At 24.8% G+C, this 15,891-nt stretch overlaps 1 protein-coding gene across 4 annotated transcripts in view; it reads left to right on the forward strand.

Moving 5' to 3' along the window:
• Positions 1-8,631: 8,631 nt before the first annotated feature.
• LOC145833855 (uncharacterized) overlaps positions 8,632-15,891 on the forward strand; it is a 75,850-nt gene continuing 68,590 nt past the window's right edge. For 3 of the 4 annotated variants that reach the window (XM_082941074.1, XM_082941076.1, XM_082941078.1), the window contains exons 1-10: positions 8,632-8,724; positions 9,367-9,527; positions 9,821-9,877; positions 10,695-10,805; positions 11,354-11,465; positions 11,941-12,039; positions 13,207-13,385; positions 14,666-14,801; positions 15,236-15,290; positions 15,721-15,788. In XM_082941074.1, the coding sequence (XP_082797200.1) occupies positions 8,649-8,724; positions 9,367-9,527; positions 9,821-9,877; positions 10,695-10,805; positions 11,354-11,465; positions 11,941-12,039; positions 13,207-13,385; positions 14,666-14,801; positions 15,236-15,290; positions 15,721-15,788 (1,054 nt within the window). In that variant the 5' untranslated portion in view covers positions 8,632-8,648. The remainder of the gene's footprint in view (positions 8,725-9,366; positions 9,528-9,820; positions 9,878-10,694; positions 10,806-11,353; positions 11,466-11,940; positions 12,040-13,206; positions 13,386-14,665; positions 14,802-15,235; positions 15,291-15,720; positions 15,789-15,891) is intronic. The other variant, XM_082941075.1, reaches the window with a different exon arrangement.

The following is a 15,891-nucleotide window of genomic DNA, read 5'->3' on the forward strand; positions in this document are numbered from 1 at the left end:
TGTTACTAATTTTATTTTCAGATGAAGGCATTGCAAAATAAGTTGTTTTGTAAATTTTAGGAAATATTTGCAATTTTAGTCTGATTTTAAAGGTATTTTAATCGATTTTCTTATATTTGAAAGCTTTGGAAAACAAGGAATTTTGTAAATTAAAACAAACAAAGCCTGACGTTTTTTTTTTAAATTTTGTAAAATTTCCTGACTTTTTTTCAACAACCCAACTTTTTCCTGACTTTTCCTGACTTTTGTCGTTTTTTTTTTCCTGACTTTCCTGACCTTGTGGCAACCCTGTGAGTTACACAGTACTGTATTAACTAAATATCATTCACGAATAGAAAAAAAATCCTGAGATTTTAAAAAGTTTAAAATACAATAGTTTTTTATAAAAGACACCCCTCTAAATTTAACAAAAACTAACATATCCTTAGTATACCAAGTTACTTAATACTGTATATACTAAATCTCATTCAATATTAAAAAAAGACTTAAGATTTAAGAACAACTATAATATCTTTATTATATTATGAACATGGTCACAGTATGTTTATGGCAAATTTGTTCCAGGTTTTCAAAATTTCCTCCAAGTTTTTAAAATAACAATTTTTTTGTCTATTTTTAGTTTAAAGTTAAGTTAAAGGTAAGAAACTGTATTAAAAAGTATAAAAACATTAAAAAGATAATGTAGAGCTACTTTAAATGTGTTAAAAAAAAATTGATGATGAAAAAAAAGTTTATCTATGTGGTAAATTTTTTGTGTCAAGTCTAAATTTACTACTAAACATATTAAAATTGTTTAAAATACCCAGGTTTTCTTATCCAAAATTTCTCAAACTCCAGTATTTTAAGCCTAAATTGTTAAATTCAAGGTTATTCCATGGTTTTTTTAGGTCTTCAGACTTTTGGGAAACCCTGTAAGTAAATCAGTACTATATATACTGAATCTTACTGTAGATTAAAAAAAACATATCCGGAGATGAAAATAATGAAATACCTTTAGTTTTGTTTTAATTTGTATATCTTTATCATACTAAGTTACTCAGTAGTCAGTACTGTATATACTAAATCTCATTCAAGATTAGCAAAAATGTGTCCTGAGACAGAAAACAAAATTGAATACCGTCAATTTAAAAAAAAATGTGATCCCCCTGTTCTACTGAGTTTCTCAAAACTGTATACATTAAATTTCTTTCAAGATTAAAAACAATATGTTTTGACATTCTAGAAAATTTTTATTATAATTATATACTGAGTAACTATGAAATTTTTGAATATGTTTATGTATTCTGAGTATCCTTTGTATGGCAAATCCGTAAAACTTATTGAGTTTTTTTTACACTAATTGTGTTTAAAAGGTTAAGAATCGCGAATATTTAACAATATAGTTCACATGTTCTAATTTGGCTTTTAATTTGTTGTATTCAAAGATAATATCACATAATCTTTAGATGCACATATTCTTTAAAAAAACCTTTTAAAATCTTGAATATACTTTTGTCTAAGACCTGATTTACAGTTTTTATGTTAATTAGACAACCTTTTGATTTCTCTCAAGATTTAATTAGTATTTTATTGCAAAAATTTATCATATAAATTAAAGTTCATCAGAAAGTGGAGTTGCCAGATTCTTATGATAAAATCGCCACACAACTACTCGAGCGTAAAGTTTTAACTTCAAACAAACAATTATACAGTGTTCGGAACCCTATGGTTCTGGCAACTCTAGTTAAATGTACCGATGTTTTCTGTCAGGGCAGAAAACACTTCAATTATTACATTTTTGGTACACATGAATGTCGTTATGGCTTTCCGACATGCTTAATTTTAAATTTTGTTAAACAAATGAGAAATAAAATAAAAAATATCAGCTGTTAGCAAGTTTGAGTTGACGTCTTTTTAGAAATAGTAAGAAGGAGGGAACAATTGTTTTACAGGTAGTTATACTTTTGTTCTCATTTATCTAAGTTTTATTTTCTACTTTGAAGAAAAAATTAATTTTTAAGCATAACAGTTCAAGTTCTAAAATTCAACAGGTTCTTTATGGTGGAAGAACAGACTATTTATAAAAGAAAAATAAAAACAATGTATTTAAATTATGTATTCGTCACAACTTTTCAAGCAAATACTCAAAAAGTTTTATTGTATAGCATTTATTTAGTAATAGACTTTTTGTTATAAAAAGCTTTTTTTTTAAATAAGTTTACAGTTTATCTATAAGAAACTTTAAATTTAATTTTTAATAATAAAGTAAAGCACTATCTAAAATATCTTACTAAATACTGAACTAAAATTGTAGATACTTAAGTTTGTATTACTACAAACTGTGGTGTACGACTCGATAATCGAAAGGTTCATTTGTTCACCAGGTCCTTGGATCAAACTTTTTGAGCGCTTTTTTTCATAGTTCAATAAACAATATTACTACAAAAAATCCTTGCACTATCAATATGTTTTCGTTTTGTATTGTTTAAAGTTCTCGCAATTTTACCTAACTGTGTTATACATATTAAATTTTCAATATAACTTTACTAAATATTTAATGATCAATTAATATTAAGATTGTTTTTAGTGTGAAAATATTTATCTATAATTACCACGCCTTGTATCTAGTTTGTAAGAAAACTGTTAAAAGACACATTGAATTTTTTTTGAAAATATGGTTAAAATGAGCTTTCAATGGAGGATAAGTATTATTTTAAAACTACATATCACCGTACACTTATTTTAAGCTAATAAGTACTTTCATTGAAAAATGCAGCAAAGACGTTTAACAAACCAAAACTGTTTTAAAACCTTTTAAAATTGAGACAAATGTGATTATTACTTATTACACATATCAACTAGTGAAACCTTTAAACTAAACACTTGTTAATTTTTTCAACAACATATGATGTAGATATGTTTCATTGCAAATTTCAGATCTGCTAACGTCAGAACTTAGGTAGGCCAACGGGCCAATGACAGCAGGCAAAAAAAAGAACGACCCGTGAGATACTTTTCGGCTAAGTACAAACTTTATATTAATAAATTTCAATTAAAATTAAAATTGAGCTATTCGTTCAGTACAGGGGCGTGTCTAGACTTTTTTCATAGCGGGTTCACAATTTTTTTTTGTTCTTAATTTGCCGCTTAAGTACGCATTTTTTAAGTATGTACTGCTAGTTTAATACGCAATGTTTAGCCAAAAACTCTGTATTTAAAATGTTTTTTTCTGCTTAGAAATAAAAAATATATATAAGAAGTAATTCAAAAATATTATATATTTTTATATATTATACTGTATTAAATTTAGATAAATTAAAACTAAATGAATCAAAAAAAAAATTATAAACTTAAAAATAGTATATGAAAATTCAAATATGTTATTAAAGACAAAAATATTACAGACATAACTAACTCACTTTATAAATAATAAACTTTTTTTATACGGAAACAATATTACAAAATAATTAAAAGTAGAATAAATTTTTATAATAAGAATTTCAATTTTGAATTAAATATTAGTAAAGATGGATTTCTTTAAAAAATATTTTATAATTATAAACTCTTTAAATTTATATATGTATTTATAATAAAAATTTTTTTTTAAATAATTTAGTCTATAAAAATTGAAATATCACTAAAAAAATGTTTAAACTTATACAATTAAATTAAAAAATTATTATAAAAAATTATTCTAGTTTTAATTATTTTATAATATTGTTTCCGGATAAAAAAAAAATGTTTTTATAGAGTAAGTTAGTTATGTTTGTAATATTTTTGTTCTAAATCACAGATTTGAACTTTGATATACAATTTGTATGTTCATAACATTTAAATAAAGTTAAAAGAGAATTTCAACATTGATTTGAATGTTATTATAGATGGAGTTCTTACAAATTTTCTTTTAAATTTTAAATTCTTTACATTCATATATCTATTTATAATAAAATATTTTTTTCAAGTAATTTAATTTTTCAAAATTGAAATTTCACTAAAAAATGTTTAAACTTATACAATTAAATTAAAATATTTTTAAATTTATATAAATCTTTGTCTTATATTGAAAGGGTTTTAATAAAGGTTTTGAAACCTCTTTTAGTTGAAAATTTCAAAAAATCAATAATCAACTTTGTAGCCAGCAGATAAACAAAAATAAAATAACTAAATAAAAAAATTAAATACCATTAAATGATAAAAGAATAAATTGCCAAGTGGTTTAGTTGTCTAAACATGATTTTTAAAATTCTCTGAATAGAATTTTTCAAGGTTTTAACCAAGTTGGTTGACACAATAACAAATAATATAAATGTTTAACTACAAACACAACATTATTGTATAACAACATAACAAAAAAGCTTCACACAACATTATTATATACAATAAACTAAGTAAAATAAAACTTTAGTGATTATATTGGATATTTTTTAAGTAAAATTGTACTTACTAGTTCAAAAACAATTTTTTATCAAAAGTTATTTACAATAACTAACAATTTATAATGGGAACTAAGAGCATCTTAGTAAAAAGTTTCCTAGAAAAAAAAATTCTACTTTAAAATTTTTACCTATTATGACGTCACAATAAAAATTTCATTTAAAATCTATTTCAGCTGGGCAAAAACGAGCTTTTTTTGTTAAGGAAACATTTTAATCTTTCAGTGTTTTAAATTCAACATTTATTGTTCAAAGTTTCTTAAATAACCAAAACAAAGTCAATAAACAACGTTTTTAGTGATATTCTAAGAATCTTTTATTTTCTTTTTTTTCAGGAGGTTCACAGGAAACAGGAAACCATTCAAAACACGCTCCTGGTTCAGTACTATTCTTTAGTGACACGCACTCTACCACTGCATAGTTTTATTACGATTTTCGTTTCTTATTTTCTTTATTTTATAACGACAATTATTAAGTATAAACAGTGGCTTGCAAGCTTTTTTATAGAAAAATCATTTCGCGAATTATAAAGTGATATTGTTAGTGTGCTAGATAATTTAGTTAGACAAAAATGTATCATATTATGCATTTGAAGATGTAAATTTAAGTTTTGGTAAGAAAACATGAGATTATTTACATTTTTGTTTCTGAATTTTGTTTAACTAGAAAGCAGTGACATGTTTTAAAACTGTTTAAATAATGGCTGTTTTTTGATAATGCTTATAGTTTAAAGCAGACTGAAGACTTTCCAACTTTTAACAGTTTGTTTACTTTATTTTAAAATATGAAAAAATAATAAAAATATACAAATTAAAAAAAAAAAAGGATTTTAATTTTTTTTAAATAATAATACTTGTAGAAAAATTTTACTAATTTTAATAATAAGTAGTATTATCTTTATCTTTATTAATATGTGACTTATTTCAGTGCTTCTGAAATGGGGTTCCGCGGAACCCTAGGGTTCCGCGACGCCTCTCAGGGGTTCCGTAAAGCCTTTCGAAATTTAAAAAAGAGCATTTATTTAATCAAACATTTTATGTAAAATTAAAATTAGGGGTTCCGCGGAAAAGTTGAACTTTGGAAAAGGGTTTCGCCACTAGAAAAAGGTTCAGAAGCACTGACTTATTTGATACTTAACATATATATTCTTTTCTACTTAATATATTCAATTTATAGTTAAGCATTTGTTTACAATTAAGATATGGCGTAGTGTCTATATTAAAATTTGTTTCTATAACCATTTTAAAAAATATGCATTTGGTGCTTTAATCGATTTCTTATTTTGAACAAAAATACACAAAATATAAGAAAAACGTTTAATTAAAACTAAGTTACTACAACCTTTTTTTAATTTGACCTTTGCTCACATAAAGACAAATTGTATTGCATTGTATTTAAGATATATTAATGGATTTTTTGCTTAATGCTATAAGAACTTGAGGAATTGAAAAGTATGAATATGAATTGTAAACTTAATATGTATAACACTGTTAGGTACAAATGTACCATTGAAAAAATTTTAAATAACACAAAATGAAAACATTTTAGTTGTGCAAGGATTTTTTGTAGTAAATTGAGCTTAATTATCTAAAGTTTAGTTTAATATTTAGTAAGATATTTTAGATAGTATTTTACTTTATTATAAAAAAATAAATTTAAAATTTTTTATAGACAAATATTTTTAAATATAATCAAAATTTTTAAGTTGTTGATAACAAAAAGTATATTACTAAATAAATGCTATACAATAAAACTTTTAAGGTATTTACTTGAAAATTTTTGACGAATAATAAATTTTAATACATTGTTCTAATTTTTTGTTAGAAGTAATCTCTTCCATAAAGAACTTGTTGAATTTTTAAGCTTGAACAATGATGCTTAGAAATAATATTTCTTTTAAAGTATAAGAAAAAACTTAAACTTAGATAAAGTGAACAAATAGTATAACTAACCTATAAAATAAATTTAATTTCTACTACATCCTATATCTAAAAAGACATCAGCTTAAACTTGGTAACAACTGGTAAACTTTTTTATTTATATCATGCTCCAAAGTTTTTATGATAAATTTAGCCTGTCAATAAAAAGTTTACCTAAAGTTACTCTAACAGTTCTACAGCTTTTTAAACTTCTATAATATAATAAAAGAGTAGTTTTGTATATTTTACAGTATAACTTGATTTTAAGATTTTAGTTTTTGTTGATAAAAAGTGTATAAACATACTTTTAACTTTTTAATAAACTACTTTTAACACTTTATCAATCAAAAAACACAAAGGTTGTTAACTAGATAAATATTTTGTAAACTTTAGTTAGTTTAAAGCAATTTTTTCTGTATTCTTAAGAAATTTTAACTACTATAAACTTAAGTAAAGCTTAAGTGTGTTACTTAGTACATTTTAGCACTAAAGTTTTATTTTTACTAATTCTATTAAGTATCGAACATAAACAGCTGGTAGACAAGTACAAACAATGTATATTCCTAAATCTAAGTTCTTTAAACTAAATTGCCACATAGCTCATGTATAAATAAAGAATACTTAAAAATTAATATAAAGAAAACAGCTATGTTAATTATTTTTTAATACTTATTAACAATTATTAACATTCCTGTTTTGTAAAGCATTTACCAATCGTAGACACAAATTTAGATCAAAACTAAACTGCAATTTTTAAAACGTAGATTTTTAAGTTTTAAAGTTTTAACCACTTAGTGGCGTATAAAGAGCAATTTTCACTAGTCGATTTTACTTCATGCAATTGAGAGACAACTTAAATGCGCGTTTTTTGCAGTATATCAAACTGCATTGGCTGTTATACGCTTTGTACGCAGTGAAACTTTATACGCTTTGTATATAGTGAGTTTTATATCAAGACTTTTGTTTCCTTTTTTTTTATAGCTTAGCTTTGTGTGTGTTTAGAAAGTTTCTATTTTAGTTGTTAGATATAGTTTTAGCTTTTAATTTGTCAATTTTTTTTGCTTACATTAAACCATCAAAATATAATAAAAACCAGTTATTTAGTTTTATTTACAAGTTTAAGCTCAAACAGTTTAAAATTATTTTATTTATTTACTTAGATACTCAGATTTTAAAATATGACTGTTACGTTTACTTACAGTATGGTTACAAAAAAAACAGTTTTTTTTTTTAATTTAGAAAATAGCTTTTAATTAATGTATTTTTAAGTTTCAAGTAATTTGAAATAATCGGTTTAAACTGTTTATTTTAATTTGCTTATTTTTTGTTTTATTGAAACAGTTATAAAGTGAAAAAGTCTTAAAATCAAGTTTTGTTATAGAATAACTGTTTTTATTTGTATTATAGAAATTTATAAAGCTGTAAAACTTTACTTTTTTTGAACAAAAACTGATTAAATTTTATCAAAAACGTTAGTTATAACGGTTTCATAAAACTAAAAATGAAGATATAGTTTTTAATTTAGCATCGACATAGAGTATTTTGAAACAAATTAATTCATTAAGTAGTTTTCATTAGGCTTATATAGTTTAGTAGTGACTTTAAGATTAAAAAGAGCTTAATGATAGTTTTAAAGTAGCATAAATTAGAAACTCTTAAAAACACTTATCTAAATATACACTTTAGAATAATGTAATACTTTGTCCAGTTAAAACTAGCCTAAGGGTTTAGAAAATTAAAAGAAAGTTTTACAAGAGTTTTGATATTACATACACTTATTGTGTGGTTTGTACCTTTTTAGTTTAAAAAAGTTTAATATAGCTTTAAACGTATTAATTTTTTTTTTTTTTTTTTTTGACTGTTGTGTGTTTTTTCAGAATACTTAGATTCTCTACAAAAGTTAGATAAAAGTTTTAAAAAATAGCCTGTTACCTAAATCAAAGTGACTTTAAAGTAGAAAACAACTGTTTTTATTTAAAAACAGTAAATGGTAAGGTATTTGTTTGAAAAGACTTTGCAATTAGCTATATTAACAAAATTATATTATAATTTATATTCTTTTAATAACGATTGACTGTTATATGACAAACAAATTACTAAAAAAATGAAATGAGTCTAGCTATAATTTGTAGCAATTATACACAAATTTTTTTTTAAAGTGAAAAACCAAACAAAATGTGAATAAAAAAATCAAAACAAATAATAAATAAACTTATTTTTTTATTCCAAAACGACCGTGTGTGGTCAAGGTAGCTAATATTTATCTTGGAAATATAAGTTTTACTCCTCTTTGCAGATTAAATTTTTTGATATTGAAATGGAAATAAAAACATGCCTTGATATAGCGTTATTGGTAGTTTTCTTATGCATTTACAGCACATCAGCAGCAAATTGTAAGCTTACTCATTACTTGACTAATTAACTTTAAATTAAATTTTAGTCTTTTGTAAAACAAATTAAGGTATATAAGTTGCAAACACTAATTATAGTTATAATAAAAAACTTAATGGTTATTTTATCGACAAACAAAAGACTGAGAAAAACTTACATATCAAATTTTTAAAGGTTATATTTGATTTTAGATTGATTTGTGAAAACTAGTTTGTGTTATAAGCCTTCAAAAATATAAGTTTAAGTAAAATAAAAACATTTCTTATGAACATTACGCATAATGTTGCTAAATAGGGTTCAACTGTTTTAAAATTCACTGAATGTCTAAGTTGAAAAATAACTATTGGTTAAATTGAATAAAACATTCAGTCGTTTATTTTTTTTACTGTTCAAATAACAACGCTTTACTCGCATGAAAACCAATTGAATTATGCTTGTCTAAAACACTAGAATCTTTATTAAATTTTTACTTGTAGATTAACTTCAAGCTTTCGAATGCATAAGTTACAAAAGTTTGATCAAATTTTTATAAAAATTCATCAACCTTATAATAATCCACTTTATACAAAAATAAAACTATTGCTAACAACTACCTACAAAATGTTCAAAATAAAATCTAATTAAACCTTGTGCATATTTACCAGCAAACCCGCATGGAGTGTGGGAAACCATACACACGTTCAAAGACAACGCTAGAGATTTGCAATCGTTCGACAGGCCCATATTCAACCAGGGAAAGCTAAGTTTGATTGGATCATTCGGAAAGGTTTACGTCATCAATAGAACTTCGTTTGCTCAGAAAAAGGCTAGTGTAATCTTTTGATGTTTTTATGCGCGAATAAGTTATCATAAATGCTTATAATTTTTGATAAATTAAATTAGTTATGCAGACCAATTTTTTATTAGTACAAAGCATTTTTGAAATAACATATTTTTAAGTTTATGTTTGCATGTATACGAAACTAGAATAACAAGATAAAAGGTAAATCGAAATCAAAAGTTACCATTATTGAAGCAAAGTTGTTTTTGATTAGTTTCTAACTCTTCGTATTCATAGTTTTAACTACTTACCACTTTTGAAACTTTTGAAATCAACAGATAGTTTTTCCCAAAGATGACCCTGAAGCTATTGAAAGAGCAGAAAACATCGGTTTTGTTAGTTTTTTTAATTAAATTAGTGTACCTTTATTTTAATATTTTTTATTTGTTTCTTTTCTTAGTTTTATAATTTTGTTAAACTGTTATGATCTTAATTCAAGCATTCTTCAGCTATTGAACTTTGAAAAATAAAAAAACAATACACTCAGTCAATAAGTTTTTAGAATAAATTAATATAACTTCTTGTAAGTTTATTATTAAACCATAGCACTTTAAAAATAATGTACATAAAGAAATATTCGATTTTAAAGGCTTGAACTTTATTGACTTTGTTGAATAGGCTACTTAGTCAAATAATTAAATCTTTAAAAAAAACAATTTAAAAAGTTAATCAGTTTGAATTAACTATGTAAAGCTTTAGCCGTGTTTAGATTTTCTTCTCAATATTTAACTAACTCATTAATTTTACATAAAATACCTATGTCACCTTACAGAACTTTACATGCAAAATAAAATAAAAACATGAAATTTGTTTTGTTTTATTTGTTATGTCAAGCATATTAATTTGTTGAAATGTCTTTAATTTTTTTTAAGTTAAACAAACGCGATTTTTTTTTAGCACTTATATAGGGTAAAGTACATGAATTAAACTTTTTTTACTAAAAACCGACGATGCTGTTTTAGTCCAACAACTTTAGAAATTTAAAACTGCCCTTATGCAGGGTATCGTTTCAATCGTTCGTTAAAGCCCAACAACCTTAGAAATTTAAAAGTACTATAATGCAGGGCACAGTTTTAACTTGTTTGTTACACTTTCTTTAAAGCTGATCACTTTATATTATGTATGATTATTTGTTCTATACTATTCATACAGCCTGAATACCACCATATATGGACAATGAATCAGTTAGACGATAAAACGAGTGTCATGTGCGGAAGCTCTGCAATTCCAAAAAAGAACACTTGCTACTTCTTGGATAGTGAGGTTGGTATATATTTAGTTTCAACGGGACACGTTCAAAATCCACCCGCGATCAAAATCCACCCAGTGAAATTTGAGAACCGCTTACCGATCGAGGGTAAGGGTTAAGGGTAACAGTAAAAGTGAAAAACAAATAAAAAATTGAATTAAAAAAAACAAAAAAAAATGTATAAATAAAATAAAAAATCGGGTGAATTCTAAACGAGGGTGGATTTTGATATTATACCGTTTGAATAATAAAGGGGCAAGAAGGGATCAATATCACCTTTTGTGAGATATGCTGTTCTTTGCTGAAGAAAGCTTTGAATGATATTCAATTTCTAGAAGAAAAATTTTTAACACATACTAAAGTGTCACTCCGTGCTAAAGTGTCACACTGTGCTAAAGTGTCACCCCGTGCTAGAGTGACGCTGTGCTTTTCTGACACTTACTCAAATATACAGTGTTGCTAAACTGATGTTTTTGTTTAAAAATTACTTGATTGCATTAAAAGATAAACTATTTTTCAAATAGGTATGATTACATTCCAAAAAAAGGCTTTTTTTTTACAGAATTTAACAATACAACGAAACGAAACTTATCCGAAGATAGACACTCAGTATATTCTTAAGAATAAGTGGGATACAGTGTTCTTCACTAGGATCTTTCCTGACAACAACATCAGTAAGTTTGAAACTTTACCGTAACTTATTATGTGCTAAAGAGGCATTCAAAGTAATTAAAGTGCAAAGTGAAGTAAATGAATAGAAGCTTATATTATTAAACTTAACATAAAAAAGGGATGTTCGAAAAAACTATTGAAAAGTCATTACTTTAGTTTAAAATTGATACCACATTTAAATTGTTTGCTCACATTTATTTGTTGAGGTCATAAACTTTAGTTGAAATAACTATGAAAAATACTTTCTGTTACTTCTTGAATAATAATATATAGCACATTTGTTCTTTCAACTCTATATAAACGCGTTGAAAACTGTCTTTTAATTTTTTGATGCCTACAAAACTGTTAACTGTTTAACTACATCAGTTTTTTACTAATATATAGTGGTTAAAAACACATTTAAGATTTATAGTTGTTTTCATATAACAAACAAATTTACTAGCTGTATCAATGATGGTTTTATATATATATTTACAGACAAAATGCAGGGATACATGACGAGCTGTGTCAATGATGGTTGCCTGATAAGTCAGATGTTCGGCAACAACAGAATCACGTCTAAAGTTACCAAAAGCTGTAAGTAAATTACTGTGTAAAACACACACGTGTATAGAAAGTATAAAGTTTTTATAATTGAATATTGGATTGTGAGCACTAATAAATAACGTTTATTTGAAATATTATCACTGTTTTTAGTTTAAAAACTTATAATTTAAAAAAAAATAATTGAGCTGTGCAGAAAAAACTTATTCATTTTAATGCTTTAATATAGATTTAATTTTAAATTAGGTAAAATTGCGATTAGGTTTTGCAAAGGTTGATAAATCAGAAATGTTAAGCATTGATTTTTCAGTCTTTGCAGTGATACTGTTGCAATCTTTTTTTATTAGATGATTTAAATTAAGATTGATGAAACACTTCAACTGTTTATGAATAATTTATTTTCTTCAATTTCTACACTGCGCAAGTGTAAAATTTAATTTTAGTTTAAAGTGCTTAAAAAACGTTATGTAAATATTGTTTTCAATTTATATAAATAAGACGTATAAAGCATTGATTTTTTCCTAAAACTAAATTTTATTTTAATAGTTTTTTAAACTTAAATCTTGTTTACTTTAAAACATACTTGATGAAGCTAATCAAACAGATTTTTAGAATGATTATAAAGTATTAAAGTACGATTTTTTCTAAATACTTATTGGCATGGAAAAGCAATCAATTATTGATCTTGAAAATTGTTCAACCAAAAACATTTTTGTAAAACTGCCAAAAGTTAAAAAAATATTTAGGCAACATTTTACTTATATTTTACAAAATGTTTTCAATTTCTAAAAGACAGATAGAATACTACCTAGCATAAGTATAAGAAAGCTGAAAAAATTCATTAGCTTTATTTTTATGCAATTGTTTTTTAGTTGTTTATTTAAACTTATGATTTGCTGCTATATTTAATAAGGTGCATTATTTTACAGTGTTTACAGTTCTAATCAGATCTTTTAAAACAATAAAAAAATATTATCCTAGAAAAAATTTGTTTAATTTTAATAAGCTTTGTTTTTAAAACTTTTTTGCTAAATTCAAAACAAAATCTTAAAAGTAAACAACAAACTTTTGTTCTTTTTTTTTAAGTAAGACACTTAAAGATCTAGCAAATGCTGATTATACATATTTAGTTTTTTATTTATTATGTTTTTGCCTGTTGCACGACTTATCATTTCATCACCCTCCATCCCTCCTTCACAGCTTCAAGCCTGAAGCACTTTTCAGCGGAGCCCAGGTTCGCCGGCATAGTCGCTGACGAGGGAAATACCCGTGCGTTCACCTTCTTCACGGAGGTGCAGACCATATTCAGCGGGAGGAATTTTGTCAGGGACAATGTGGGAGTTAAGAGCCAGTATGGGATGGTTGCATCCGTCTGTAATGTGAGTTGGGTATTCTGTAGTATAAACGTCTTATTTTTGTATATCTTTGTCTTTATATATTTAGTATGTTTCTGCTAACGGACAAAACTCTTTTCGAATTATTATAAAAGCATCCAGAAAGAAAGATATTTTTGTAGTATCAATATAGAAATAAATATAAATTAAGAAAAAGAACATAAATTTAGTTTGGTAAGGTATTTTATTGTAGCTTAAGTCAATTTTTAATTGACTGAATTTTGAATAATGTTTTGACTACGTTATTAAGTATAAGTAATATATATTACACTCATAATAATTGGTATATTTAAGTAATGCATATTAAATTCTATTTCTATGTTTTAATCATTAGTAAATAAATGTTGACCTTATAACAAATCAAAACATTTGTATATCTGTTTAATGTTGATAATCATGTGTTTAGGTTGTACATATAGTTTAAATTTTTATGTTTAAACTTCATTCATTTTAAGCCAATTAAGGTTATATAGATTTGTTTTATTCTTATTCAAAAAAACTAACATGTGTATCTAAATAAACGTTACTAGCTTAAGTGTTTTCAACTTCTTTAATGCTTTCGATGATTAAACAGTATTGTAATAGTAACATGAATTGTATAAAATATTTGACAAATTACCATGAATTGTGTATAGTTTAGTTATTAAGCTAAAAAAACGTGTTATTAATAATAACATTTCACTTCAAACTGTGTAATGTGTATGGATTTAAAAAAACTTGCCTGCCTTCAAATTTTTATTAATATTAGAAAAGTAGTTTGTGTATTTAATAATCTAATTCTACAATAATATCACACACTGTGAGCCCATATTACAATACATAAAAGTTTGTTTACTTCTTTTAGCACTGCTAAAGTTATCATAAAACCAGCTTTATACCACTAGTAATAGTTTATTTTGTTTATTTAATAATTTAAATTTTTTATTTTAAGTTTTTATTTAAACGTAAACTAGTAAACTATTTCTAGACATTAAGACATGCATAATTACATTGATATTGTGTTAACTTTAACATTAGGCTGCTTGCAATTTAAAATATTATACTAAGAATTTTTTAAAACGTATAGTTCTTTACGATCAAAGCCAATACGTTTAAAGTTTATACAAAGTGAAGATTTTTTTTTCCTGATACTAATCACCCTAAATATTTTTTTTGTTAAACTTTAAAAAATTATACTCATCTATATCAGAATAAAAACACCTTAATTTTCAATATAATACTTTTATGGTTTTTAATATTTTTTTAACTATTTGTATATCAAATAGGACGACAGAGGCAGACTACAACCGAGAATTTTCGAAACTTTTGCGAAGATGAGGCTGTTGTGCCCCCATGTGGTGAAGGAAACAGATCCGTCCAGCAATTACAAGGATGGCGGTACCCTTCATTATGACGTCATAAGTAAGTTGTATTACGACGTAATAATAAAGTTGTTTTACGGTCCATTTTTATTCAACGTTTGATTGAAATTAATACTTGTAAGTATTAATGTTATATACAGTACTATATTTTTCGATTAATATAAGTTTAGTTGTTATTATGTATTACTAAGATGTTGGCACCTTGTATTATGACGTAATAAGTTAGTTGCTTTACATACTTATGATACTCCTATTTAGACTAACATATTTAAATGGGTATGTTTTATAAAGCCTAACAACTGTTTTTTAATCAGTTTAGTTTTTAAAATATGTGTTATCATATTAAGATCTTTTTCTGTTTTTTTTTTTTTTTGTTAAAATAATATCATCTTTTAAATAAAAGGTTTTCATAAAAATTTGTTTTTTTATAATAAAGCAGCTAACTAATTATTTTAACAACGACTGTTTTTACAGAAAAGGTTATTGATTTGGACGGTGATACAGTCTTCGCTCTGATGGAACTTCCTAGGTTAGTGTAAATTTTATACGCACGTTTTCATGTTGTTTATTATTGTCGTATTTTTTGTTTTAGTTACGGATTAAGCAATTTTATCCGTAACATTAAAGTGACTTTTATGTTAGAAATCGATTTCATGTTTTAGAGCTGTTTCAGACTATGTTTATTTGTTTATGTAAACTTGAAGTAATGTCACTTTGAACTTTACTTTAATATATATAATTATAGTTCAAAAAACAGAGTTGAAAAAAATAAGCGCATTGTAGTTTTGTAACATAAGCATTGTTTCATTTCATGTACTTTTTATTGATTTCTTACTAGTTTAAGGTATTTACTGCTCTTCACAATAACCACAATCTAACTGAAAAATATATTACATTCTTTATTTTAGTCCAATTGTTTTTAATAGATTTGATTAATTTTATAATAAATAAATTTAAAGATGGTGGAATAAAAACTCATCAGCACTGTGTCAGTTCTCTATGAAGAAAGCTACTGAATATTTCTCAGGTGAAAAAGCTACTATATTTTTTTACATTTAAAAAACTTTAAAAGTAGTAAATGCATTGTGAACCTTTTTTTGATAAACATTTTAAAGCTATTATTAAATACT

The sequence above is a fragment of the Thalia democratica genome, chromosome 4 (assembly GCF_965202585.1).
Source record: "Thalia democratica chromosome 4, ktThaDemo2.hap1.1, whole genome shotgun sequence".
NCBI classification, from domain to species: domain Eukaryota; kingdom Metazoa; phylum Chordata; class Thaliacea; order Salpida; family Salpidae; genus Thalia; species Thalia democratica.